Here is a 25,665-nt window from a genome sequence, read left to right on the forward strand (position 1 = left end):
TTCCCAAACATACTCCTAATTAATACTATCAACTTATCTTGAAATATGAAAAGTTAAATTTAATACACATAGAAACAAATGACAATTTGGTAATATTAACACATAAATTAGACACAATAATTACACTGACAACTTTTCTTAAGAAATGTGAAAAAAGCAAAAGGGGTATAGATATAGGGACGGAGGGAGTATATTGTTAGTAGCATTATATGCATACTCCATCTTTTAATCATAATATAAGTGAAAAACTAACTTAAACATTTAAAAAATCAGTATTATATGCGATACATGTTATCATTGAGTGCACATTTAAAATAATTATAACAAAATAGACAAGTTGTCGCTGATATGAATTTCAAGATAATTATTAACCACGTGACATGTCATCACTGATATATATTATAAAAGATTTATTATACACGAAACAAGCTGTCACTGTTAGCTTTAAAAATTATTATTATATACAGGAGAAGTCGTCACTGATATAAATATACCAGCATCTAATTCTACTAACAATAATAATAATAATAATATATAAAAATTAAAGTCCGCCAAAATTTCAAAATCGTCGTTATTAAAACTCATTATCTTCTTAATTTCATGTGCATAATGGTCATTTTACAAAATTATATTTATTTCTATATTAAAACTAATTACGGAATATGATAATAACAAGCGTAACTAATTTTCACTGATAATTATGGAACTAATTTATTTATTTTGATGGACTTTGATTTTTATATATATTGTTAGTAGCATTATATGCATACTCCCTCTTTTAATCATGATATAAGTGAAAAACTAACTTAAACATTTAAAAAAGCAGTATTATACGCGATACATGTTATTATTGAGTACAAATTTAAAATAATTATAACAAAATAGAAAAGTTGTCGCTGATATAAATTTGAAGATAATTATTAATCACGTGACATGTCATCAATGATAGATACTATAAAGGATTTATTATACACAAAACAAGTTGTCAGTGTTAGCTTTAAAAATTATTATTATACATGGGCGAAGTCGTCAATGATATAAATCTACTAACATCTACGTCTACTAATAATTACTTTTATACACGGGCACTAATAATTACTTTTATACACGGGCGAAGTCGTCACTGATGCAAATCTACTAACATCTACTTCTACTAACAATAATAAAAATATATAAAAATCGAAGTCCACCAAAATTCCATAATCGTCCTTATTAAAACTCATTATCTTCTTAATTCAATGTGTTAATTTTAAAAGATTTATTATACATGAAACAAGTTATCGTTGTTAACTTCAAAAATTATTATTATACACGGGCGAAGTCGTCACTAATACAAATCTACTAACATCTACTTCTACTAACAATATATAAAAATTGAAGTTTAGCAAAATTTCACAATCCTTCTTATCAAAACTCATGATCTCCTTAATTTCATGTGCATAATGATTATTTTGCAAAAATTAATTTATTTGTTTTTATAAAATTAATTACGAATAATGGTCATCACAAGTATGACTTTGCATTTTTTATAAAGCACAACTTATGTGACAACCTCATATTATGTGGAGATAATAGAGAAAATGAAAATTTCAACATCATTGTCAATAATGATCGCAAATTAATTGTGCAAAAAAAATGATCGCAAATTAACTACACAAATTGGACAAAAGTGGGATAACTTCTCGTGAATCGTTGAATTCCGACAGAGATGCACTGTCAGATTTAAATTTTCTATCAACAATTATTGTTGTGTTTGTCATGTATTTCGTATAAAATAGGACTATGTAGGTTATTTTCTATTAGTATATTTATGACTATTTATTCCTAAAATTGTACCAATGCATTAACGTTGCATCTCAATTGTCTTTTCCACATTTTAATTTTAATTAACATTAAGTATCTTCTACTAATTCAAAAAAGTTTAATATACCATCAAACATATAATACACAAATAATTCGACATTTACATTACATTGACATGCAATTCAAATTCAATTATATCAAAACTTTTATTAAAATTTAATGATCTTTTACAAATAACAAACATTTACTGTACCCGTGCGTCAGCACGGGTTTGTTACTAGTTTATGTATTAAGGTGAGATTCTTATTAAACAAGAACCCCTACCTATCGTAATGTCTTATCATCTGAGCTATGTTTCGGAAGACATGCTTAAAATAAATTTAATAAGTTTGTGAATTCACGGTAAAATCAAGTCATCTCTTTCTTTTTTAGGGAAAATCAAGTCATCTTTTTGAGAAAAATGTTACTCCCTCCATTCCAAATTATGTGTCATTGTAGCAAAAAAATATTGTTCTAAATTATTTGTCATTTTACAGTATCAATGAATAATTGATGTTTATTTTTCCATTATGTCCTTTACTATTTATTACTTTATCTTTTTCCAACTCTTTTATAGAACGTCATTTTTTAAGGCATTGTCCATTCTGGTTCTTCTGCATAAGCTTTCACAATTTTACCATTTATATTTTTTCCTGTGGTGGCCGAGGTTCGAACCCCGGACCTTGCATATTTTATGCATTGTCCATACCAACTGAGCTAAACTCACGAGGACAATTTTACCATTTATATAAAATAATTCCCTCTAATCAATATAAGCAAAAAAAAATTCAAATTTATTTAATAATTAATGTATCTGGTTTATAATATAGATAAGATACATCAATTATTTAAAAGACATAAAAAAATGAATTTTCGATTATATTTAAGACCGAAGATAAGTATTACTTCCTCCGTTTCAAATTATAAGTTGTTTTGGAGAAAAAAAATGTCTCGTATTATAAGTCATTTTACAATACCAATAAACATTCATTTTTTTATTATTCTTTTAACTATTGATTACCATCTCTTCTTTCAAATGTTTGACTTATATTTCTCATACAATTTAACAAGAATAAATTTATAAAACAACTCATAATATCTATTTTCGTGTAAAATTAATTACATTTCTTATTTGTGAAATGATCAAAACGATTTATAATTTTAAAGAGGAGTATAAAAGTACATGAGTTATTTATAAACTTCTTAATTGCAATTGCCTTCCTCGTTTTTCGTATTTCATGGTGGATTTTCTCATCAAGATACGATTGGAGTTGGTGGGGATGGAAAATCTATAGATGGGGCTTTTTTTAGTTCCAACAAAATCCAGTGGGACATTTTGTTTAGATTCTTTGGGAGGATTTAGGTTGTTTTGTTTCAGCTTTAAAATAAAATAGAGTATGTGTCAAAAGAATTTAAAGATTTTTTTATAATGAAAAAGAATTTAGAGAATTTCTATATATAAAAAAAATCTAAAGGTGTTTTTATTTGCTTAGAAAAAAAATCTAAAGGTGTTTTTATTTGCTTAGCATTCATAAAAATCATTTTTCTGAAAAAAAAAATTAATTTTAACTAGCTCATGTGTTATTGTTGCCTCTTTTTTTTTCTTTCTTTTTTTTAAAAAACAAAAATAGATTTTGGAAAAAGCTAATCATAATAGCTTTTTTTTTAGAGTCAAAAATGATTTTTTTTTTAAATCCTAAACGAATACTTAAAAATGATAAAAGTGATATTTTATCTATATAAAAAAAATTCCTAAAAAAATCTGACACAAATGGACCCTTAATGGTTTAATTGTAAATGTCAAATGCATTTTAATTGTGATTTATTTAAAGAAAATAAAAACAACTCATCTTTTGGTCAAGTAGAAATTCCCCTCTTATGGAGGTGTTCGAGGTTCGAACTTCAACCCTGATTTATTTAAAGACATTATCCTTAAATGTCTCTAACAACCGAGCTGCTTACGGGAACAAACAAAAACAAGTAATTAAGAAATATAAATCAGGACAACTTTTAGATTCAAATTAATTGATTTCCCTAATAAAGATGTAATTGATATCAATTGAAATATTTAAATGAATTTTTTTTGAAAGAAAAATGCTCTAATCAATTTATTTCGGGTTACTTTACAAAATTACAATCTTAGTGACCTTGGTTATGTTGGAGATCCATATACTTGGTGCAATAAACAAGATGGGGAGCACAATATTAAAGCTCGTTTAGACCGTTGTGTAGCAACTCCTGACTGGTTGTATTCATTTCCTTCAGCCTCGGTAACTAACTTGATTCGATATGCATCTGATCACATGCCTATTCTTCTTCGTCTTCAAGCTCCAAAAGTAAAAAGACGAAATTTTAAGCCTAAGCGGTTTGAGCAATGTTGGATGAGATATAATGATTTTGAGCAACTAGTCCGACAGGTTTGGTCTTCTAATTCTTCTCAGCTTGATTCCAAAATTCCTTATTGTGTGGATGAATTTTCTAGATGGGGTGATGATCGCTTTGGTGATGTCCCAAAAAAGATTCGAGAGCTCCAAAAACAACTTGAGATTTTGAATTCTAATTCTAATGTTGCTGGTAACATGAGGAAAATTAAAGAGGTAGAAGCTACTCTTGATGATTTGTTTGAGAGTGAAGAGATTTGGTGGGTGCAACGGTCGAGGGCTATGTGGCTTCAACATGGTGATCGCAATACAAAATTTTTTCACCAAAAGGCTTCTCAAAGAAAGAGTAGGAACTGGGTGGATGTCATTTATGATGAGTATGGAGAAAAAAATTCAGAAGAAGAAGACATTGCTAGAATTTTCACTGAATTTTTCCAGAATTTATTTACCTCTTCTGAGCCGTCTAGAATTGACGAAGCTGTCAATGTTGTGCAAGGCAGAGTAACTGAACAAATGAGAGGGATATTGAACCAGCCTTTCTCCCGAGAAGAGGTTTTTGTTGCTTTAAAATCTATGAAACCTACAGCAGCTCCACGCCCTGATGGTATGCCAGCAATCTTTTATCAAAAGTGTTGGCACATCGTTGGAGACGAGATCTCTCTTTTGGTGCTAAACGTGCTAAATAATGGCAGAGACTTGAGCAAATTGAATCACACTTTCCTTTGTCTCATTCCAAAGAAGAAGAAGCCAACTTTGACAAGTGAGTTCAGACCGATTTCTCTTTGTAATGTTATTTACAAAATTGTAACAAAAGTGATGGCTAATCGGCTGAAATTAATTCTACCTGACATTATTGATGCATCCCAAAGTGCTTTTGTTCCTGGTCGATTAATTACAGATAATTCTCTTGTAGCTTTTGAAGCATTTTATTACATGAGGAAAAAAACTACGGGTCGAAAAGGTTTTGTGGGTTTGAAATTGGATATGTCCAAAGCTTATGACAGAATTGAGTGGCCTTTTCTCAAGGAAGTTTTGATTAGCATGGGTTTTCCCCAACATTGGATCTCCCTTATCATGAATTGTGTTTCAACTGTGTCATTTTCAGTTCTCTTGAATGGTGGTCCGTGTCAATCCTTCTTGGCCCATAGAGGTCTGAGACAAGGGGATCCATTATCTCCTTACTTGTTTATTTTATGTGCTGAGGTTTTTTCAGGGCTTATTTCTAGAGCTATTGAAAGGAACACCCTCCATGGTATCCAAATTGCAAGAGGAGCTCTTATTATTTCCCATTTGTTTTTTGCCGATGACTCTCTCATTTTTTGCAGAGCTAATCAATCAAATGCTGCCAGTATACAAAGTATTCTCCAACTATACCAAGATTCTTCTGGTCAACTTGTGAACTTGGATAAATCAGAGATCTCTTATAGCCGAAATGTTCCTAATGAAAAAAAAAATTGAATTCCAAAGATGGATCCCCTTTAAGGCTGTAGAGACACAGTCAAAATACTTGGGACTTCCCTCCTATGTCGGGAGATCGAAAAAACAAGTGTTTGATTTCATTCAAGATCGCGTGTGGAAGAAGTTAAAAGGTTGGAAGGAGAAATTTCTTTCGTCAGCAGGTCGAGAGGTTTTGATCAAATCAGTGGTTCAGTCTATCCCTACCTATATTATGAGTTGTTTCATCCTCCCATTGGGGTTATGTGAGCACATTGAATCTATGATCAAACAGTTCTGGTGGGGCTACAGTAAAGGAGAAAAGAAAAAGTTTCATTGGATTAATTGGAATAAATGTTGTCAACCCAAAAGCAGTGGAGGCACGGGTTTTAGAAATATCAAAGATTTCAACCTTGCTCTTCTTGCCAAACAAGGCTGGCGTATATTATCAAATCCTGATTCTTTGCTTGCTAGGTGTTTAAAGGCTCGCTATTTTCCACGTGGAAATTTGCTGAAAGCGAGCCTTGGACATGTTCCAAGCTATACTTGGAGAAGTATCCACGGAGCTTTATGGGTTCTGAATCGCGGATGTGTCTGGAGAGTGGGAACAGGTCATTTCATCAACATTTGGGAAGATAATTGGCTTCTTCTTCAGAATGGCTACAAAGTGTGGTCTCCAAAGCCACCAAATACTGAACTTTCTCAGGTGTCTCAACTTATTCATCATGATCTTGGAATTTGGAATGCACCATTGATAAATGCAAATTTCTTGCCTTTCGAAGCCATGCAAATCCTTCAACTCCCTTTGCCAACATCAACACATATGGATTCTCAAATTTGGGGCCCTAACAAAAAAGGCATTTTGTAACACCCCGTTTTCCCAACATAGAAATTTCTTAATTAAAAATCAGAGTTTTTCAACATAAAACGGAATGTCACATTCTTTTCTTAAAATCAGAAATGGAATAAATAATAATTTATCCTTCAAAAATCATTCAACATAAGTATTTCTAAACTTTGCAGCGGAATTTAGTTCAACATAAATAAAGTCTTTGCACACAGGCCTCATCAAAAATCTCATAAGTCTTGGTTCAATATTTATTCATAAAAAGTTCATAAAAGACACGTAAGGAATAGAAGTAAAAGCAAAAGACGACACGACGAAGATTACTCACAACAACAGCTAGTCTTGGTTACCTGCGCGTTACCAACGTAAGGGCAACATTCAAACAGGAGGGGTGAGATTTCTCAAACAATAATATAAAGCATATAAATCATATAAAGTACATTCAACAACTTAAACATCTTATAATTCATTAATCATATTTAACAACTTAAACTTCCTTAACTAGTGTCACTATTCTTCCTATATTAGTCATATACTCCCTCCGTTTCAAAATGAGTGTCGCTTTTAGTTTCCAATGCAATAATAACTTTTTCTTTTCAATTGTACCCTCCAATTAATACTCTGTACACTACTTCCAAAATATTACTTTTAAAACTAGCCAATAGTTAATAAGGATAATTTGGTAAAATAACCATTATTTTTCTCTTAATCATTGCATTTCTTAATATGTGTGTAAACACCTAAAACGACACTTATTTTGAAACGGAGGGAGTACTTCGTATCATATCATCATATAAATATCATCACATTTCTACAAGTATTGGTCATAAGCATTACCATATAATCTTTTAATTATAATCATAGACATAAACATCATCATATAACATCAAGTACTAATCATAATCATCTCATACATTATATATCAACCATAAACATAATCACAAACAATCCATCTTAAATATAATCACAACGAATCATCATACATCATCATTAGTAAACGTATAACATCTTATCATAAATCACATATCAGCATATCATAAATCACATAGCATCTTATCATAAATCACATAGTATCTTATCATAACAACTTCATATTCAACCATTATAAACAAATCATAATCAACATCATCATCAATCATAAACAACATCATCGTCAAACATCATCATCATAATCAAACATCATCATCAAACATAAACAACATCATCGTCAAAACATCATCATCATAATCAAACATCATCATCAATCATAAACAACGTCATCGTCAAACATCATCATCATAATCAAACATCATCATCAAACATAAACAACATCATCATAATCAAACATCATCATCAAACATCATAGACATCAATAACAATAATCATTTAGCATCTTATAATCATCACAACAACATCCTAATCAAACTCATAATCGACTTCTTAATTATAATCCTAGACAACTCCATAACCGACTCGACTCTTGACTTGACAATGCGACTCAACTCGACTATGCGACTTCATCATAATAATGCAACTCTTAACAACTTTAAATCATCGTAAACTTCTTGATATGCAAATGCATGTGGTACCATTTAGGGCATCGAGCCCCCAACATATATGAGCGTAAATAGGCTCTTCAACAAGTGAGCATAAAGCTGCGGGCCTCAAGCCCCCAACGTAGTTTGAGCATTAAGCTACCGGGCTTCAAGCCCCCATCTTTAATGAGTATGCAATGGACTCAATCTTCCTACAACTTGACAACTTAAACAACATCATGAACATCTATGACATCCTAACATCTTGACATCTTGACAACATAACATCTTAACAACTTGATGACTTCATAACGACTCGACGACTTAACAACTCTTATCATCTTAACGTCTTAACATCTTGACATCTTAGCATCTTGACAACATATGGATCACATAAATAATTCATGTCATATCATAATATAACAATATCAAATGATAATAAACAATATCTTAAAACATCATATTCATCAATCATAAACAACTTCATATAACATCGTATTTAACATCGACAATAATTCACTATATATCTTTGTAAAAACATAATAAATTATCCATAACATATTTTCATGTCAAACCAAAGCTACTGGAAAGATATCACAAATATCTACAACGTTCATGTTTACAACAAAGATCAATTCAAAACAGAAACATATGAACAAAACGTAAAAACATGAAACAGAGAATGTTGTCACCGTACAATTTTGCTAAGACCTCCCTATAGTATTTTCATCATATCTCAAAGACGAAACATCATTTTCACGTCAAACCAAAGCCACTAGAAAGCTAACAAAATTATCTAAAACTTTCATGTTTACGCCTAAGACCAATTCTGTACCGATCAATACCAGTTTTCATTTTAAATTCGGAAAAGTTGTGCTGAAAGTCCATAAAAATTCACTGTGACCTACGTGCAGTAATTTGACCATAACTCAAGTTCTATAAATCTTTTTGACATGAGACCAACGGCATTAGAAAGCTAACATCCATACCTACAACTTTCGTGTTTACACCTAAGACCAATTCCGCACCGATCAATATCAGTTTTAATATCAAAATTCGGGCAGAATGCATATTTTCTTCAAGTTTCACCTAATCTCATGGTTCTAACCTCAAAACTACTTCCAATAATCATCCTATGGATTATCTAAGGTATGTACACAATTTCTACAACAATTCAACAAGTTTTTATCATCTAATCATCAAATCCCTCTCAAAACCCTAATTCTCAAATTCTCACAAACTCTCCCAAACTTGTTAGATGTAATCTAATGATTTAACAACTTAATATTAATGCAAGATAGTCTCACCCCACCTTAGATTAATTCCTGAATCAGCAGCAGCGTTCTTCTTTCCTAAGGTATTCTCCTCTTCTCTTGACTTTTCTCTTCTCTTCTCTTCTTTCTTATTCTCCTCTTTTCCAAAAAGCGGTTTTAGGTAAACTATTTCCAACCTAAGCTTCTATATTTATAATACTAAAATATTCTTCCCAAATCTATTTAGGCCCAACAACTTATTCTTCTTTCTATTCTAACCCCCAAATCCACTCACACTAATAATCCTCATATTCTAATAAATAATATTTCTCTACTAAATATAGTCTTCCACTAAATATATAATAATACACCATATAACAAATAATAGCATATTTCATCAAAATATATATGTATATAATATTTTAACACCAAATAACAAATATACCTCTTCATTGAATAATAAATATATTTCTACACCAGATAACATATATATTTCCACACAAAATAACAAATATATTTCTACACTAAATAACATATATATTTCCACACAAAATAACAAATATATTTCTACACCAAATAACATATATATTTCTACACAAAATAACAAATATATTTCTACACCAAATAATATATATTTCTACACAAAATAACAAATATATCTCTTCATCAAATAACAAATATATTTCTACACAAAATAACCCCACAACTTAATATTTATTTTATCTCGAATCTTATTTTATTAAACAATAAAATAAGTCACAACTTCTCATAAATTTCTCTAAAATCATATAAATCACATAAATCTTGTAAATCACACTAATCATATAAATATATTCTAAAACTCATTTAAAATAATTAAATAAAAAGGAGGGCGTTACACATTTTCTCGGTTAAAAGTGCATATCACTCCATTAGGAAGTGGGAGGAATCTGATCTTTCTCAAACTTCTACTTGTAATTCCAACTCAGAGTGTTGGTCAAAGCTTTGGAACATTCGCACCATCCCAAAACATATTCATCTTGCTTGGAGAATTTTTCATGATAGTTTCCCCACAAAAAAGAAGTTGATCCATAGAGGAATGATGATTGACCCTTTTTGTCCTCGTTGTGGTAATGCTGAGGAAGATTTGGACCATGTCTTTAAAAGGTGCAACTGGGCAAAAAAGGTGTGGTTTCAATCTCCTTTGGGTGTTCAATTAGTGGATTCTCCCCTATCTTTTATATCTTGGCTCGATCATGTCATTTCTCATTCAACATTAGAAGTCATCTCATATGTTCTTTCTTTATGTTATGGTATTCGGTTTGCTCGTAATAAGTCTTGTTTTGATGGGAAACAAATTTCTGCGGAGGATATTGTTTGTAAGGCATGGAATGTAGTAGATGACTATAATTTAATGTTGAACACTCATGTAACATATGATAATCTGGAGCCCTCCAATTCTCCCATTTCTTGGAACCCCCTCCTCCACATTGTTATAAAGTTAATGTTGACGCTGCTGGTCCGATTAACAATATGTGGGGTATTGGTGTTGTTGTTAGAGATTCAGATGGAAATGTTGCAGCAGCAGCTACATGGTCTGTCGAAGCACTTCCGGATCCTGATATTGGCGAGGCATTGGGTGTAAGGTTAGCAATTCAGTTTGCCCTAGATATGGGATTTTTCCAAGTGATGTTTGAAGGCGACTCCCTAAATGTGGTTCGTGGTCTTCACAACCTCTCAAATAATCAATCTTACTTTGGTATGGTTCTTGCAGATTGTAATCGTCTTAGTTCCCGTTTTAATTCTTTTTCATTGAGTCATGTTAAACGTAGTGCTAATACGGCGGCTCACTTTTTAGCTAAATTTGCTTTAAGTTCCTCAGATACCGTTTGGATTGAGGAATGTCCTCCTTGTATTGCTTCTTCTATTGCAGCCGATTTGGTTGCTTAATGAAATCTTGTTTACGTCAAAAAAAGAAGATAATCCTGTATAAAAGAAAACATTCTTAGAACTTCTAAACCCTGCAAGTGAATCACGAGTACTCACGTATGTTTCAATACATGTAAGTTTGCGTGTTAAATAAACTTCATTTCATGCACCATAATGTTGAACAGAAGTGCTGGTAATTGGTAGTTACTCTACTTCATACTATTTTAGCTTGAATTAAAATATAACACTTATTATTAATCTACAGTATCATCACATAAACAATTATGAGATTCACACAAACAATTATGAGATTGCTTAAGATACAATTGATGTATAAACAATCAACTTCAATTTATTTTTGATCCATGCGAGACAATAGGATGACTCTAATCTAATAGTTGATCTTTGTCAGTGATCCTTTTTTGAGGTCTTTGTTTTCTCTCAAATGTTTAGCATAGCTAATAGCTAATATTGAAAATCATTTTGTATAGAATAATAATGACAATCTTTGGATGTTGTCTTTTTGTTATATTGATTAAGTCTAAAGGAATAGAGTAGAAGAACTTTCTGGAGGTAGCAATATATTCATAAAAAAATAGCAATGTATAGGTCCATCAACGGCCAAAATGTGGACCATATAAATCATCACATGATGTGTGTAACCAAACATTAATTAAAGCTTCCAATTGATCATCATTATTATTATGTCTGTAATTTTCCTCCTAGATCCCTTGTAGTGGAGTAAAGATTATTCGAAAAGTGATATTATTTTCAATCGGTTTTTTAGTCTTGATTATTTTTTATTTTTAAAGAGAGTCTTAATTTATTATATGTTGTGGAAGTCTGACCTCTTCGATAGACCCAATCTCATTAATATTGTTTTTGATTTCGATCGTCTAACACGAGCTTTTGATAACTTTAAAATATGAGTATAGATCAAACAGTTTTAAACTTTGCAATTGAAAAACAAGTTTCTTTATAAGTAATGTGTCAATGAAAATGTCATATCTATTGGTTTAACTTAACATGTGACATAAGTTTTCAATTACCTAACATTGATATTTCATAGTTTTGTCTCACATGTCTCTTTATTTAATTTTTTTATGATCATAAGATTTTGGACGCAATGACCTCGATGAAAAAAAGATTTTGAACACATTCAAAAAAAATGTTGTAGAAAAATAATAAATATGATATATTTTTTTAAATAATTTGATCACTCAAATATTTATTATGTCATTTAATAGTTTTTGGTCAAGACCTGCATTTATTTATATATTTTAGTTCCTCAATTTTTTATATATATTTTAATTTTTTTAAGAATATATATTTTAGTTGTCCTATAAAATAGTGTTCAAATAATATTACGAGATTAAATTCTTATATAATATCATGACCGACCATTATGTGACAAATAAAATATATTATTCTCAATACTAGATATAGATGCCAAGTCCATTATAAGAAGGGACAAAAACAGTGAATGGTTTTCATTTTACATGGTTTGAAACCCCTGGTATTTGGATTCCATACCATACCATTTATAACCAAAACCATTCATTCTAAAGAAGAGCCCACAGACTATTTATGCTTATCCCAACCACTACTTCTAGTGTCTCTCTCTCTCTCTCTCTCTCTCTCTCTCTCTCTCTCTCTCTCTCTACATATAATATGAATGTTGTTTGATGAACTCATTTTACTTTAACTTATTCTCAATGGCACTTACTGCAGCAATGCTTTTGCTCCCTCAATATTATGGAAGATCATCAATGACCTTGCCACCTTCATCCCCACCTCAAACCACTTATTTTGGGATGAAAGCCTCACCACTCAAGTATTGGATCACCAATTACATACAATCCAGGAATCAAAAACCACCAGATTCACACTCATGACTGCTTGCATGGCTTTTAACTTTGCAGATGACTTATGATCCGTAGAGCTTTTGCTTGCAATTATGATTTTTCTTGTAATTATTATGTTTTCTTTTGACAATATGTAACTTTAATGTTATAAAATAATACTATAGCTTTTTCATATTTTGCATATAAAAATCACCTGCAAGGTAATCTGCAGGGGTGTAAAAATTTAGACTAATTTTAGGAATCCTCCAAGTGGAGGTTTCCTTTCAAAAAGTATCGTATGCTGCTTCAAGCGACGCGCACACGATATTCTTTATTACAAGGCGAAAGAATAGTGCGCTTTGTGCTCATCGCACGGCTCCATGCCTTCTTTTGTTTACCAAAGGTTTCATTATGTATTGAACTAATAACTAAAACTTTCGTTGGTTGAGCGATGTGGGACTTAAATTGCTGCTGCTTCTTCACTCACCTAAACATCATCACTTATGCAAAACAATCATACTTTCTTATGCATTTATTTAATAATAGCGTAGAGATACTACTTTTTTTTTTCTTCTATCAAAGGTAAAAGAGACATTGATACTAGTAAAAGTGTAAACGACAGTTTTACTTTTACCAATTGATTGTTTCAGTTCAAGACTTGCGGCCTAGAACAATGATGAACACAAAGTGGATTAAAAACATGTATAATAATACATAAGAAGAATGAATTCAATCAAATAACGTCTGGCCAAAAGTGCATAATCTATTTGTGAAAAAAATCACAATTGCATAATTCTGCAGACTGAGCAAACATTGCACCCACTCCCCACACTTCAATAACCAAACTTTGCAAAAGCCTTCAACACACACTTTCACAAGACGAAAATCAAAGTGTTCCTCAATATAATTGACACTCATTCCTTGAATCATTCTGTACCATATTTCCTTACAAGTTACCACCATAACCTCATTTTGTGATTTGGTTGTTTTAGTTGTTGGTATTGGAGTTAGGCTATAATGTCTGAAACTATATGGCTTCAAAGCATTGACAAGCTTATGAAAACATCATCAAGGAGCTTGTCTCAATTCATACAACTTTTGGAAGCGACAAACATGTCTAGAGTTAGGAGAGTGAAAACTAACAAGGGGTTTATAAACTTGCACTTCTCAACTATGCATCAGTTTATACACGAAAACTCACCCTCGACAAAGACAATATCATGTGACACCACAAACATACGTACTTCGCAAAACAAATGTTGTTTTTCTCTGTAAGTGAAAACCAAAATTTATAACACTCACACATTTTACGTGCTAACCACTTGGCCTTCAATCGTTTTATTAATTGTTTGGTCACGAAACTTGAAAATATTTTGTAATTAGACCCATCATGAACTTTCAAATAATTTGTGTTTGGGTCCTTGATAAATACCATTAAAACTCACATACAACGAAAGTCTTTTTCCTTCTCATTCAAATACGAGCATTATATCGGACTCCACTTATGTACCATTAAGGATGGAATATCCCTAACATTGGATATAATTCAATTGTGACACATAAATCGATTCAACTATTCTCTTTCTCAGTTCACATTTTTTATGTTTTAAAAAATTGTATTGTCACATGTCACATTTGAATTGACAAATGTCATGCGACATTATGTCACGCAAGTGCAATCCGCATTAGATCACATTACCATTTAGGGACAAAATTGTCTATCCACTCAATATAACATGTCATGTACCACTCAATTATTATTTTATAATTATTACAAAATCCCTAAAAAACTAACTAATTGAATTTGAAAAGAAAAGAGATAGAGAAATCAAAGAGAAATTGAGAAAAGAAGGATTGAGTGAAAATGGGGGAGGTTGTATCAGTGCAACACAAGAGAAGAATCTTCTGAAACAATCAATAAAAAAAACCTAATTAGGGTCAATTAATAACATTTGTTATTTATTGACCCTTTCAAACCCTAACGTCACATCAATTTCCCCTTTTCATACAATAATAATCAAATTAATTCAAAAGCAGCTTCCTGAGTCTTCTTGCAATGGCTTCATCAGAGATCGAAGTAGTTTCATCAGAATCGCCGAAGCCCCAAAAACAGCAGCTACCTCCCATACTCGACGTCTTCACAGCTTCCATCCATGGTGACCTTCAAAATTTGAGAATTTTCGTTGAACAAGATGGTGCCTCTGTTTCTAATCCCGATTTTAATGGCTATTATGCTCTTCAATGGGCTTCTCTCAATAATTTCCACCACATTGTCCACTATCTCATTCAGGTACTACCTTTTTTTTTTTTATCATACTTAAAAAATTCTACTTGATTTTGCCTTCTTATGTATACAGTTTGTTCATTTTTAATATTTATGTTGGTGTGTGATTATGGGTCATGCTGGAAATTAGTAGTTTTTGTAAATTTAAGTGGTTGATGAGCTTTAGTTAAGGACGAATCGGGAAGAACTAAGTTTCAATCCGTAGGGTTAAAACCAATAAAAATATATATTTTGGGGCGTTTCTGTGCTGAAATCATATTGTACTTATAATATGGAATTGTGCTGAATGATGTTTAGTTTAACTGTATTTGTGTGGCATATTTTGAAGCATGGTGCCGATGTCAATGCTAAAGACCTCATGCTACAAACGGCTTTACATTGGGCGGCAGGCTGATGTGCTCTTGGAGAATGGTGCTCGGGTTGAAGCTGCTGATATAAATGGATACAGGGTAAGTTTTGTTTTCCATTTGCAGTGCATTATTAATTGTGTTTGCATGTATAATTAGTATTTTGATGGTTTTAGTAGGATTTGATTGTTCTGTGTATTTATAGATGTTACCAGTCAGGCAGGCAGGCGTTGGGGGTTTTATTTGAACCATTTAAAATTCTTGCATTCAAACCCAACACAAATTTGAACTAGTGACCACTTGTCAACTGATAACTCCTAGCGGTAAACTGAAGTCAACCACCCATATCCGAGTTCATGTACCTGAATTGCAACTGTATACCAATTTTATACTCTATCTGATACCCAAATATCTGAATATAAAAGCTTCACCTGCCTTATGAATCAAATTTATAGCAATTTTTTAAAACATTTATGAGTATGTAAGTAGTCTAATGATACACACACATAGATAGAGTTGGAGTAGAGAAGCACTCAAGTCTTGTTTGGGTTGACATTTTTTTCTCCCTTTTAATTACAAGAAAGCCATCTTAGGCTGTGTTTGGTAACACAAAAAAGCTAGCTTATAGCTTGTTGGACTAGCTTATAAGCTTGTTGGATGAAAACGTGATGTGTTTGGTAACAAGCTTTTCTCACGAGCTTATAGCTTTTTTTGAGAAGCTATTTCAAGTAGCTTTTTAGCTTATAGCTGATAGCTTTTCACATTTTCTTCCATTTATACCCTTTAATATTATTTTTTATTTAAAACTACCCACGATAAAGAAAAAACTTCCCACGTTGTGTTAATGTTTTTTTACGGTTGCCTTATAAATTGCTTTCTATTTGAATTTTTATTTATTATTTGGTTGGAAATATGGTTCTTAGGTTATTTTTTATTTTATTTTTTATACGGTCTCATGTTGCTTTCTATTTGAATTTTTTATTTATTTTTTCAGATGGTTCAAAATATCGTTCTTAGAATCTTATATTTTGGGCAACCAGCCCCTTGCACTATCCATATGCACCACTCATGTTGTAGTTTTTTTTTTATATATTATCTTTGTTCACTTTTTTTTTCTACGTTGCTTTTAATTCATATAACATAATGTATAATTTTAAACAAAATCTACAATAAATAGTGAAGTCATTTTAGTTAAACACAAAATATTAATTGAATTCATAAAACACATTTATCATTTTAGAGATGAAATGAATTTAAATATTTAAAAAAGAATTGAAAAAGTAAAAAAATTATGTCTAAAATTTATTAAAAAAATAAATAAACAAACATGTCCTTTTATGTCATTTTATATTAATCAGTCACTTTAACAACTAATTTTACCAAACACATTATTTTTAATAAGCGAGCTTTTCAGCTATAAGTTATCAGCTATCAGCTAGCTTTTCAGCTATCAGCTAGCTTATCAGCTATCAGCTAGCTTATAGCTGATTTTTACCAAACAGAGCCTTATTGTCGCTTTTATATTATTTTTAAAGATTTGTGTCGGAAAAAATGAAAACAAATAGGCTTTTAGATGTTCTGTCGGATTGTGCAGTCAAATACATTGTAAATGTTCAACAGAATCAATAAACCTAATTCTGTTTGCTAGTATTCTGCTATTTTCATAAGTTAAATGGTTTATGCAGGCAGTTCATGTTGCTGCACAATATGGACAGACAGCTTTCCTAAATCACATTGTTGCAAAATACCATGCTGATTTTGATGTGCCTGATAATGATGGAAGGAGTCCTCTACATTGGTATGCCATAAAGCTTTTGATTGTTATGCATTGGTGATGAAACCCTATTTTGAAAATAACCGATTGTCAATGTCATATTTCACCATATTTTCTTTTAACAGGAATTACTTAAAATCTATCATAAGTACATAATGCTTACATGATACAGAATGTATAGTTCTCTTTTTTCAAAAACAGTTAATTTAATGGAGTGTTAACTAATGAATGGGTCTCCAATGCGCTTCAAAGTTTTTTAAAAACTTTAGGTTTGTAAATGCATTTTGTCTATTTTGTTGAAGTTCATCCTAAATTCCCCCCCCCCCCCCCCCCCCCCCAATATTATTGGTTATGCCTTCAGCAAACTACATTTGTTGAAGAAGTTGATTTTCTTTTTACTAAGTTCTCTATTCTTATAACCAGGGCTGCATTTTACTTAGTTTCTTAAGTTCTTTCTTCTTATAACCAGGGCTGCGTATAAGGGATTTGCTGATACAATAAGATTGCTTCTATTTAGAGATGCAAGTCAAGGAAGACAAGATAAAGATGGTATACTGTGCTGGCATTTGATATCCCTTGGCTTTTCTAAGTTATCATGTGCTCTTTATATCATATTAGCTCTTCCACCTTTTCTATATCTAGTTTTAATATTTGGTAAAGCCCAGCTTGGAATATGCATATTTGAGATTGAGATCATCCTAGCATATGCTACAATAAAGATCAATTATACGGGATTGATAATTTTAGAGTTGAGTACTAGACAGGCTTTGCAAGAATAAAACATACTAATTCAGTATTTTTACAACTTTTTTAGACTGATTAATTTTATAGGACTTCTATATCTGACTTTTTTGTATTTGTTTTGCTTTCTTTTTCTAGTGTGAGGATTCATTTTCCCAACACATCTATCTAATTATAATACTCCCTCCGGTCCTATTTACAAGAGAAAGTTGACTTTTTAGATACATTGAATAATGTATGTATCTAGTCAAGAAGCTAAACCAAATACATAAATTATTTAATGTATCTAAAAAGTAAATTGTCTCTTGTAAATAGGACCGGAGGGAGTACATGTTTTATCTAAAACAAAAACTATTCACAAAGTGAAAATGTTTTACCATTGTTTTTTGAACACCTCTCGAATACTAGGTTGAGTTATTATTATGCATAACTTTAAATATCATGTACACGTTGATTTAATTATCTTGTAGTTGCTGGTTCAAGGGGTCTGTATGCTGGAGCAACTTTTGAAATTTTCGAGGAGTTTGTATGGGGCACTAAATTGAGATTATACATTCTAGACATTTGATGATAAATCCATAAAAAGTTTAAATGTTCTTATTAATTAGTACAACAGATTGAGATATTTTAATTAATACTTCTGAAATGGGACGTTTATGTTTTTTTTGTTTTGTTTTGCAAAGGCAAGTCGTTTTTGCTATTAACTTAATAGTTCTGCTGGTCATTTTAGATATTTTTTTTTTTAATTTCTTTTTTATTTTGGGAATTTGTCATTTTAGATTTTTGATGAGATAATATTCAATAAAACTGGTTTAGGTGCTACCCCATTGCATTGGGCAGCATTAAGGGGACATATGTGCTGTGCTTGTGCATGCTGGGACAAAGGAAGAATTGACGGTGAAGGACAATGCAGGATTCACTCCTGTGCAGCTTGCATATGATAAAGGTCATCAAAATGTCGCCAAGGTCCTTGTACGTACCATTGTATTGATGAGGCCATTGGTTGTGTAAATTTTCAGGAACATTCTTGACTAAACTTTATTGTAATCAATAACCATTGTCAAATTTACTTTTGCTATGTGTAGTAGGCAATAGGTTGACTTAATTTCCATTTTCCCAAAGCATAAGCTGTTAAGGCATATCACTGGTTTATTTGTCTAAGACGTCCAGTACACAATAGCCCTTTAGCTTGGAGCATGGACAATGTTCAAGCCTACCTAACCTTGTGCTGAATTTTAGGGTTTGTTTGGATGAGAAAAGAAAGTGAAAGGAAAGATAGTAAGAGGAAAGATTGTTTAAGGAAAGAAAGTAAAAGGAAAGTGAGAAGAAAATGAGAGGATTTTAATGGTTGTTTGGTATGAGTGAAAGTAAATAGAAAGTGAAAGGAAAGAATGAACCGTATTTAGTAAATGGCGTTTATACCCTTACATAAAAATGATATACATATATATAAGTATTATATTCTAACATACTACAAAAAGGTTTTGGGTTTTGTGTCATTTCATTAAAAATATGCTTTCTGCAATCTTTCTCTTCAATTTGGAGAGGATTGAGGAAGGATTGCTTTTTGTAGTGGGACCCATGAAAAAGCTTCTTTCCTTGCCTGTTCATAATCAAACCAAACGATGGAAGGATACAATTCTAAAAACTTTCTTTCCTTGGTAGGCTTCCTTCCTTTGTTCCAAACAATGATCTTTTTAGTGTAGAAACTGAGGAAAGTAAGGCTACTCTAGGCTTCGTTGATCGGATAGACTTTGATACTGTGCCATGAACAACCGGCTCAGAAACTATGGCTAATGAGTGAAGTTGCTAGAATGTGCCTTGCCTTGATTTTTGTATTCACTGTTTAACAGCCTCCCATGAATTTCCCTAAAAATAAAAATAAATCAATGGGATCATAAATAACAAAAGTAAATAATGAAAGCTTATTTTCATGAATTTTTATGGAGAATTTGAATAGTTAAATGTACAAAGAATGGGATAATTGTTAAAACTTCCATAACAAGCTTTGGCTATTTATGGATTTGTTTAATATTGAATTTCTTTCCAATTGAGTATTATTGAAACATCTTTGTGCTACCTATAATGAGTATTATATGTTCCAATATCTAATGGATAAGGCCTAATATACTACACCAATAGCGGTCCTTGAGTGCGAAAGAAGTTATTTCTTAGTCTTCAGGTATTTAGCAAGTGAAAATGGGATGCCTGCTAAATATTTGAAGGTATCCTTATAAGAAACATAATTTAGCAGTAGGCGGTGGTGAATTATAGACCATATAATAGAAGTAATGTTAATGCCTGGTACGCTACGTATCAATGGATCTGTTTTTTCATACTTTCCACTGTTACTACTGTTTTATGTATCCTTTAACCTTGACTGACAGATGGATAGATTAAAAAACTGATGTTACTTTGAGTTTCTTTACTCTTCTGTATGGTGAAGAAAAAGAGGGGTATCTTATATCTGGTAGACGTCGCTAAATTAAAATGAGAATAATGATACTGTTTACTTGAACCATCATTCTTTGCTTTCGGATATTGCATGGGAACAATCCCTTGTTGCATTTTGTTTATGCAGTTATACTCTTATTGTTTCTATAACTGATTAGAGTGTTCATTTATATTTTTGCAGTCTAATCAACAACGGGCTCATAGCAACCACTGGAGAGGCAAACTTTATTGTGGGTTGGTGACAGATATTGGTTATGCTCCCATTTTATTGTGTATTATAGTCTTTCTCTCGATCCTCTTCATCAATTCAGTTGTTGCAGGTACTTTCAAAATTGCATTCCAATTAGCAATATCATTCATACAATGCATTCACATTACTTTAGAGTATTTATATGAATATTACTTTCCATTAATTTTTGCCAGCTCCTAACCTTAAAAAGGTTACCGCTGCTGTTGGATTTTGGTCATGGATAGCTCTCTCTTCATCTGCTGGTTCCTTGATTATGTTTTATAGGTGTAGCAGGTAATTTTCTGTGTCATTCATTCTTTCTGCTTTTGTGTGTGATATATAAATATATCGACTTCCTATCTGTGACATTATATGCTTTGGATGCCCTACCTTCTACTTAAACATACACACATCAGCATGATTTGTTTTAATAAGAATATACTATTATATTCCCGTAAAACAAACATATACTCATATATATATATTTCTATTAATAAATAGTCCATACACCCACATATATTTTTTGAATATATTAATAAAACTTAGGCAGACGCAGTGTTTAAATAGAGATATTAAAAAAAATACTAATTAAAACTGATCACTCGTAGTATTTACTAAAATGGGTCACGTGTTATTTTATTTTTATATTTTTTATTTTTTATTTTTAAATGGGACACGTGTTACAATTGTACGCTCCAATGAGTTTTTTACTTATACAATTTTTAAAAAAGCCAACGGAAAAAATTGAAGTATAATTAATCGTAGTATATTATAATATTGTTCTTGTTTTAGTATTGACGATATTAAAAAAGCTAATAAATGAAAATATATTTCATAAATAAATATATACTAACATATTCCCATAAAAAAAAACATATAGTGAAATATATTTTTGTTAATATATAGTGCATATACTCATATATATTTTATCAATATATAGTTCCCATTAAATTTCAGAAATAAGAATATATTAATATATTCCCGTAAAACAAACATATTCTCATATATTTTTATTAATATATAGTCCATACACCCACATATATTTTATTAATATATTAATAAAACTTAGACAATCACGGTGTTTAATTAGAGATATTAAAAAAAATACTAATTAAAACTATTAGAATGGGTCTCGTGTTACAATTGTACATTCCAACGGGTTTTTTAGTGATACTAAAATGGGTCTCGTGTTACAACTGTACACTCCAACGGGTTTTTTAGTGATACATTTTATAAAAACAACGGAAAAAATTGAAGTATGATTAATCATAGTATATTGTGATATTGTTTAAGATGGAAGCTGCCTCAATCAACCACGACTCCCCAATATTAATATCAACCAATAAACTCTTGTGAAAATTCACTTTAAGACCAGACATGTCTGCAAACAAAGTCAACATATAATATTGTTCTCATTATTATGTTGATGATATTAATAAAGTACTAATTAAAATTAATCGCTTATTTTAGTTACTAATATGAGTTGCATCTATCATAGGGAAATACTAATATGGGTCCCGTGTTTCAATTGTACGCTCCAACTGTTTTTCTAGCTATCCATTTGCAAGAAAACAACGTACAAAATTATAATGTGATTAATCGTAGTATATTTTGTTTATGGGTTTACTGTTGGTGGGTTGACAGTCCAAAACAACTTTGTTCATACAACCAATCAAAATATTTAGAATCGTCGCATTAATGAATGTTTTTAATTTATGTGGCAATTTAGAATGATTTGATTGGTTGTGTGTGCAAAGTTGTTTTAGACTGTCAACCCAACATCAATAAACTCTTTGTTTATCCTGAGATATATTTTGTTGTTTTTTTTTTTTTGACAAAGAGATATACTCCCTCCGGTCCTTATTATAAGAAACAATTGACTTTTTTGGTTCATAGAATAATTAATGTATCTTGTTATAAATATAGACTAGATACATCACTTATACAATGAACCTAAAAAATCAACTTTTTCTTATAATAAGGACCGGAGGGAGTAATTAATTATAGTTATTGTGATGAGCTGGTCTATCTTGTTACCAACTGGCTCTATAGTTAAGGTGTTCTCCCTCTCTATGTACAGAAACACATTTTTCTCCTATATTAATACATTTTTCATATATTACTGTTCATTGGCTTTTCTCTTTGGTTTGGTAACATCAATAGCATCAAAAGTCTCTCCCTTTGAAATTTCCTTAGCTGACATTAATCATGTTGAACTGTCCTTTTAAATAAAAAAAGGTTAAATATATTTTTGGTTCCTATAAATATACCAACTTTTCGTTTTAGTCCCTCTAAAATTTTTCTTTAACTTTTAGTCCTTATAAAATTTTCAATCACTACTTTTGGTCCATATTTTTAATTAAATTTTTGTATTTTTTTATAAAATTATGCAGAAATGTGTAAAATATTTTAAAAAAAATTCCCAAAAAATATTAGAATTTTTTAACAAAACACAAATTAAATATGAATTTTTAACCGTATAAAATATAAAACTTCATATTAAATCCATGTTTTGTTAAAAAATTCTAATTTTTTTGGGAGAGATTCTTATAATATTATGAATTTTTCTGCAAAATTTTATTCAAAAATATGAATTCTAAATATGAGTTTACCTTAAAGTAGGGACCAAAAGTGAAGATGAAAAATTTTTTAAGGACTAAAAGTTGAAGAAAATTTTTAAAGGGACTAAAACGAAAAGTTGACATATTTATAGGGACAAAATACATTTAACCCTAAAAAAAATTGTGGTGAACTCTAAAACCTAAAGCAATAAAGGACCTGACCTATACGAAACGTGTTTGTAAGGTCATGTAGAGAAAATGAGGCAACCTTACCTTATTAAAACCCGTAAGCACAAAAAACATGGACAGAAGAAGATATCTGTGTGCTTAAAATGCCACTGAACACAAGAGTACATGACATATAAGAACACAATATTTATGTGATAAATATGAATGCATGCTCTCATTCTCATTTGCATTGTAAACTAACCATGATGACAAATACAATATTAACCACCACTATCTTCATTCTTCTCATGTTGTGTAATACATGTGTAATTGCAAGCGAAAGCGAATGTCCTCCAACACACAAACAAAAATCATCTGACGTAGAAGCCATGAAGAAGAGGTTTGAAGGTTGGGTGAAACGACATGGTCGAAAATACAAACATAATGACGAACGGGAAGTCCGTTTTGGCATTTACCAAGCAAATGTTCAATACATACATTGCAAAAACGCACAGAAAAACTCCTACAATCTCACAGACAATAAATTTGCAGATCTTACGAATGAAGAGTTTCAAAGTACTTATATGGGTCTTGGTACTAGGGTGCGTTCACATAATACAGGATTCAGGTATGATGAAAATGGTGATCTTCCAGAAAGCAAGGATTGGAGGAAGGAGGGAGCAGTAACTGAAATCAAGAATCAAGGCCAGTGTGGTAATGTTTCTTGTAACAGAATTGCATGGCTTTTTAGAGGTTCTAGGTTATGCTATTTCAGTTTTACCATATTATGCGATTCAAGCTATGTTACTTATGTGATTTCTTACAACTTAAGGAACATTCTTACTCTGCCAATGTTTTTTTAACTTGATATTGTACGAAACATTGGTATTTTAACTTGTGGAACATTCTCTCAAGATGGTTGTTTTAACTACTTTTAAGTTGTGTTCACACAGGAGGTTGTTGGGCATTCGCTGCAGTGGCAGCTGTAGAAGGCATCAACAAAATAAAATCAGGGAAATTGATCTCTCTATCTGAACAAGAACTAATAGATTGTGATGTTAAAAATGGTAACCAAGGTTGCCAAGGTGGCTTAATGGAGACAGCATATACATTCATCATAAAAAATGGCGGACTAACCACCGAAAAAGACTATCCTTATGAAGGTGTAGATGGTGCCTGTAAGACGGAAAAAGCCGCACATTATGCTGCGAGTATAAGTGGATATGAAGAAGTTCCTGCTGATAATGAGGCTAAGCTTAAAGCTGCTGCAGCTCATCAACCCGTGTCTGTTGCAATTGATGCAGGAAGTTATTCATTTCAGCTTTATTCAGAAGGTGTTTTCTCTGGCATTTGTGGAAAGCAACTCAATCATGGTGTAACCGTAGTTGGATATGGAGAAGGAAATATTAATAAGTATTGGATTGTGAAGAATTCATGGGGTGCTGACTGGGGTGAATCTGGTTATATCAGGATGAAGCGCGACACTTTGAGTAAAGAAGGTATGTGTGGCATTGCTATGCAAGCCAGCTACCCTCTAGTGTAGTTTAGCTTATTGACCTGCAATGGTTGAATATCACCTCAACAAATTTACTTATATTTAATAATTTCAAGACAAATACAATACAAGTATGACACTGCAGCCATTGGAAAAAATTTATATTATACAAAAGGGAAACATTTAGTTAGTGCCTTAATGATTTATCAGTTGACAAATTAGTCAGAAAAAATGTCCATCAGGCAGAAATTATGATGAACCATTCAAGCAGGTCCAATTAAAATTAAAAAATACTAGTGACACTCTTTACAAATTATGATATAATTCTAGTAAAAAGGGAAATAAAAAAAAAAAGAGTAATTTGACTCTATATGCACTAATTTTCTTAAAAGTATAAGTAGTAGTAAATCAGAAGCGATGAAGCCAAGTGAGTGGATCAAAAGTCAAATTATAAGGCTAATGATGAGTAAATTCAATAGTTCAGTGCTATCTAATTATATAGTCCACTTTTGATAACTTCATAGTTCATGCTCACAGTTATGTTGCAAATCTAAGAACAAGGTCCCATTTCTCAAAGTGCAAATTCATC

General features: G+C 31.4%; 2 protein-coding genes, 1 non-coding gene and 1 pseudogene across 4 annotated transcripts; 3 read left to right on the forward strand and 1 right to left on the reverse strand.

Moving 5' to 3' along the window:
• Window positions 1–10,783: 10,783 nt before the first annotated feature.
• LOC146931667 (uncharacterized) lies at window positions 10,784–11,200 on the forward strand. The gene has a single exon (XM_085707678.1). The coding sequence runs from the start codon at window positions 10,784–10,786 to the stop codon at window positions 11,198–11,200; it is 417 nt and encodes a 138-aa protein (XP_085563804.1).
• A 2,084-nt stretch (window positions 11,201–13,284) lies between these two features.
• LOC146931668 (U5 spliceosomal RNA) lies at window positions 13,285–13,401 on the reverse strand. The gene has a single exon (XR_015009006.1). It is a non-coding gene; the product is annotated as a U5 spliceosomal RNA (small nuclear RNA).
• A 1,439-nt stretch (window positions 13,402–14,840) lies between these two features.
• Window positions 14,841–21,725, forward strand: LOC146931669 (putative protein S-acyltransferase 23; annotated as a pseudogene). Its single transcript, XR_015006800.1, has 7 exons — window positions 14,841–15,313; window positions 15,636–15,756; window positions 17,340–17,452; window positions 17,898–17,977; window positions 18,986–19,141; window positions 20,805–20,943; window positions 21,047–21,725. The product of XR_015006800.1 is annotated as a putative protein S-acyltransferase 23 (transcript).
• Window positions 21,726–23,468: 1,743 nt separating this feature from the next.
• On the forward strand, window positions 23,469–25,275 carry LOC146931670 (senescence-specific cysteine protease SAG39-like). The gene is made up of 2 exons (XM_085703219.1): window positions 23,469–24,295; window positions 24,535–25,275. The coding sequence occupies exons 1-2, from the start codon at window positions 23,803–23,805 to the stop codon at window positions 25,122–25,124; spliced, it is 1,083 nt and encodes a 360-aa protein (XP_085559345.1). The 5' UTR covers window positions 23,469–23,802; the 3' UTR covers window positions 25,125–25,275.
• The last annotated feature ends 390 nt before the right edge of the window (window positions 25,276–25,665 follow it).

Source organism: Medicago sativa, chromosome 4 (assembly GCF_051527215.1).
Source record: "Medicago sativa cultivar Bolivia chromosome 4, Bolivia_mono, whole genome shotgun sequence".
Taxonomy (NCBI): domain Eukaryota; kingdom Viridiplantae; phylum Streptophyta; class Magnoliopsida; order Fabales; family Fabaceae; genus Medicago; species Medicago sativa.